Source organism: Salvia splendens, unplaced genomic scaffold, assembly GCF_004379255.2.
Source record: "Salvia splendens isolate huo1 unplaced genomic scaffold, SspV2 ctg275, whole genome shotgun sequence".
Classification (NCBI taxonomy): Eukaryota; Viridiplantae; Streptophyta; class Magnoliopsida; order Lamiales; family Lamiaceae; genus Salvia; species Salvia splendens.
In genome coordinates this window covers 15,253-19,870 of record NW_024598914.1, presented here as the reverse complement: position 1 = coordinate 19,870, position 4,618 = coordinate 15,253, and the positions used below count along the sequence as shown (strand labels likewise).

Sequence of the window (4,618 nt, the reverse complement as noted above, 5' to 3'; positions counted from 1 at the left end):
TAGCATATACACATCATATCGAAAAATGGAAATTTTGGTAAAATATAAGAGGAAAATAATCAGAGTTATTAATTAGAAGTAAACAAACATTAAGAAAGAAAAAGTAAGAGAGGTACAAAATAATTGGTCATATTAAAAAATGGAAAAATCTAATTTCAGACCAAAATAGAAAAAAAAATTACCAACTAATGGAGTATTTTTATTATTAATCATAGACATGTAATTAGCACTCTTATAAAAAAATTATGACCATCAATAACTTTATTCTCTCTATAAAGAACATCAAGAATTATTTAACGAGTAGATGGATAGGGGTAGGAAGCGTCTTACCAGCATTTCATCTTAATCAGCTCCAATATAGCTTTACTTAATTTTATTATTAAGAATAATTTGGGACTATGTCATTGTCATAGTAATAATGATTTATTCATTATCGATATATAGATGATTTTAATTTATGCAAAATTTAATCATAGAGGTTAGTGATAATCATCTGCATATTGCATCTTTCCTAGTTAACAATACTTTGACATTTTCTATTAACAATATTTGTCATTGATATTAGAAATCTAACGGTGCATCATATTACTGTTTTTCATTCGTTAGATAATAAAACTAAACACACGAAAGGAAATGTAACTTTCGAAGAGAATAAAATGGCATTAAATTATTGACATGATAGTTTAATTACAATTATGGCAATCGCATGTGTATAAGTAGGTAGAGTACAAAATAAAAACAAAGAGCATCTCTCTTTGCACCCCACCAAAATCAAAACAAGGGAAAAAAACAAATTGATTTTCTTTCTCCTCTCTTTTTTCTTTCTCCAAAGAGTTTGATCATCAACAAAGACCATTCGCGGGAAGCCTCCTGTTCTTGATCACACCAATGTAAGAGTTTTACAGACCATCAGATTCTGCATCGGGCGAGCTCAGAGGGAAGCAAGTGTCTTCTCCGCCCGTGTTCCATAGGAAATGGGCATAGTTAGCCGCATAGTACGAGTTGCTAGGCTCTGCAGCAATGGCTTCCAAGTAGGTCTCCTCGGCTGCCCACAGATCGTTCCTCACCGCCCACAGGAAGGTAGCATATTTATTCAGTGCCTCCGCGTCCTTTGGCTCCACCTCCGTGGCTCTCTTGAAGTAGTCCTCCGCCCTGTTTCAACCAGACTCTGTTAGATCAAACATGAATTCCACCCATTTTCATTGTAAGAACATGTTTCCAGATTCTTGAAACTTTAGTATCACGGAATTAATGGCATACCGTAAAAACATGCGTGGTCACAACATGTTTTCAAGATTCTTGTAGTTTTGCAAGATGAATCAATAAGAGCTATTATAGAATCAATGGTATGACATGGTTTTAAGATACTTTATCAGCTGCACAATGATTGAATGAATCAACGGCATGGTTTTAACATACGATTCCAGATTCTTGATAATTTGCACAATGATTGATTAGGACTATCATAGAATCAACGGCAGAATGTAAGGTTCCTATCAGAAGGCCGGCCAACGGTGACCACACTCGTTTGGCTGCGCGTATAGTTGTCGGGATCAAGACTATAGCCTCACCCTTAGATTTTTCATACTCATAAGTAAAGACAACAAAGTACAGCCTAGAAATAAATTGCCAAGGTTTGGTGATATTTTCATTTGGTGGGCTCTAACTCTAGGGTGAGATGTTTCGTGTTCATTCACTTATACCATCTTTTTCATTCAAAAGAAACACACAAACTACACCACACATTTCGCTATCCCCCACGAATCTCAACCCGGTTATGGACAACAACTTCCCCACAAAAATCATAGCTTGCACACAACAACTTTTGAATCAGCCATGAACATGTCAAGATTATTGCAAGGCTCCAACAATAATACCCCAAAACGAAACATAATCAAACATTATTAACACACAGCTGCAAACAATGCTAAACAGTCAAAACAAGAAAATAAAATCCAAACACGAGATTAAAAGTTGTATACCTGTCAAGATCCCTAACCACGAGGTAGAGAAACTGAGCATAATTTGCTAGCAAAAGTGGATTGTTGGGTTCTTGAGCCAATTCTGTTTGGTACAGTAACTCCATTCTAAAATATTCTGAACTGTCATCCTGCTCAATCCTTGCATCAACAGGAGAAACGAATCCTTCCTTCATTTCTTGATCCAAAACCTCGCCATTCGGTGCAGCCTGCATCTTGGCAGCCTCATCCACAATCGAATCCCACAACGTGGCTTCCTCCTCCACAGAAACCTGCCTCGAGACAGACTCCTCCCGACTAGTCCTAGATGGGTTCACAAACGAGGACACACTATCAGGCGCTATGGTACTATAATAACTCGACTCATCAAACCTCCCATCTCCGTCAGTCCCACTAGCAACAGACCGGAACTTCCCGCCACCACTCCCGTTGCTCCCTCCAACCGAAGCTGCCTTCCCAGTCGAGGAAGAGAGCTTCAGTGTCTTAAGAATCGATGCATCAAACTTCTTCCGGGACAAGCCCTGCTCATTGATCACAGACACCTCCTCTGTGGTGGCCGCTGCTGCAGCACCATACATTGGTGATGTAGCCGCTATGGCTGCATTACTCGACATTGAGAAGACACTATAGTTTGCTAAGAGTATCATCACATGCACCATCAAAGTTGGGGTTGTTGAGAAAACCTTCTGAAACAACCATACAAACGAGGCGTGCATTTCTCTCTGCACGTTGGCTACAATCCCCTCCATATCCTCGTAGTATAAAAAGGACCTCATCTGCAATGTATAGCTGTGGAGCTCTCGGATTATAAACACCATAGACGAAAACGCCTTCTTCATCGAGCAATAAGCCGCACCCCCGGCCCCCACAAGCCCTCCCTGCCACTGCTCCTTCTTTCTCTTGATCATCCTAAGCGACAATGGGATTTCACCACTATTCGCTATCCTCTCAATATTAGCTGGAATTATCTCGTCCCTATCGGGGAAATAGGGCGCCACCAAGGCATCAAATGGCTTCAAACCCTCCGAGAACTTCGACTCACCTGCACCGGCATTATCGAATCTAGTCTCGAATTCATCCAATTGTGAATTGGCGTTGACATCATCGTTCTCGCTCAGCTGGAATCTGAGAGCCAATTCCTTAATTTGCCTCGAGAATTCTTCGTCGGAGAATGAACCCAAGCTGGCGGTTAGGGCTTTTCGGATTGTCCGAGCGCGGGATCTCTTATTGCTGCCGCATGATCGTGAGCGATGGAGATTGAGCGGCGGATTTGCGCCGAGGAATACGCCGGATTTCTCCACGAAGCGGCAGAAGAGGGATCCATCGCCGCTAGCGAAGCTCCGCCGCCGCGAAGACGGGGAGGAGATGGCGGAGGCCAATGTCTGGGAGGAAGAAGGCGGCGATTGGGGCACTGACGGCTGAGACCAGTGCAGTGAAGCTGGAGCTACTTTCAATACCATAATTCAATCGAAATCAAACACAGAATCGAGAGGGAAAGGGAGGAATCAATCCTCACTTTTCTATTAAAAGATAAAAACACCTTTTCCGCAGGGAAAAGGGACCAATCCCCAAATTTTACTTGCGCTCAACTCAAAACACAAAACCCTGCGAACGGAAAGGAATGAAAAATCAAATTGAAGTTAAAGCACGTGCTAATACACAATTAATTAAGATACACAATAATGGAAAGCAAACTCTCAAGTCTTTTAATCAATTCACAGACACAGCCGCCAAAAACGGATCAAGGCTACACATTCCGAGATGAATCTAGACAGGCGCGCAAACCAATTTCGTAAGATTTAGTCCAACAGTAAAACGAAGAGGAAGAAAAAATCACCGGAAAATAGCACTCCGTCGGCGCCACCACCGCGGCTTTGCTTGTCAAGAACGAAGAGAAAAGGAGTAAAGGCCTTTAAATACCATGAGAAAATAAGAAGGAAAATACAAAAACAAACACTAAAAACACCCTACGAAAAATCTTGGCGTAGTGACTGTATATATCTACTGAATTTTGAAGTTCACAACATGTGGTGGGTCCGCACTTTATTTTTCTTTTCCTAAATTCTTATTATGAAAATATCATTTTATTTATTATTTTTTTATTTTTATCCGTTATATTAAAATTAGTTACATACTAATATTAAAATAAAAAGTTGTTCATAGGTTACTAAAATTTATTTTTTACTTTTCCCTTTTACTTTATTCATATTTTTTCTTTATTTTTCTTATTTATTTACTATTACAGTATTACTAATGGACAAATTATGTAATTTATATTTAAAATAATGGTCAATTTTAGTCCTAAACATACTATCAAAATACGAATTTGATCCAAAACATTTACTTTTTGAAAAACATGTCCATAACCAATGAAATATTTGTTGGAATTGTCCTTTTTTTTATGGTTCCGTCAAAAAATTAATGGTCATGCCGCTGTGCAATTAGCGTTGGTCGTTAGTTTTTTGACGGAACGTAAAAATGACTAATTCGGCAACATTTTCATTTGTTATAGACCCGTTTTTCAAAAAGTGAATATTTTAGATAAAATTCATATTTTTTTTATATTTAAGATTAAAATTGAACTTTACTATTATATTTATATCTCAATAATTTGGATGACTATCTATCAATAAAATATT

At 38.8% G+C, this 4,618-nt stretch overlaps 1 protein-coding gene across 1 annotated transcript; it reads right to left on the bottom strand.

Annotated features, from left to right (window-relative positions):
* Positions 1–636: 636 nt before the first annotated feature.
* On the bottom strand, positions 637–3,957 carry LOC121789566. Its single transcript, XM_042187993.1, has 3 exons — positions 3,817–3,957; positions 1,983–3,584; positions 637–1,152 (listed from the first exon to the last, which is right to left on the bottom strand). Exons 2-3 carry the CDS (start codon positions 3,437–3,439, stop codon positions 900–902), a joined length of 1,710 nt encoding a protein of 569 aa, XP_042043927.1. The 5' UTR covers positions 3,440–3,584; positions 3,817–3,957; the 3' UTR covers positions 637–899.
* Between the last annotated feature and the right edge of the window lie 661 nt (positions 3,958–4,618).

Excerpts from the sequence above, each read along its gene's own strand:
- LOC121789566 (XM_042187993.1), bottom strand. The coding sequence starts at position 3,439 with ATGGTATTGAAAGTAGCTCCAGCTTCACTGCACTGGTCTCAGCCGTCA. Across the intron at positions 1,153-1,982 it reads GTGGTTAGGGATCTTGACAG|GGCGGAGGACTACTTCAAGA; the intron begins GTATACAACTTT and ends TGGTTGAAACAG.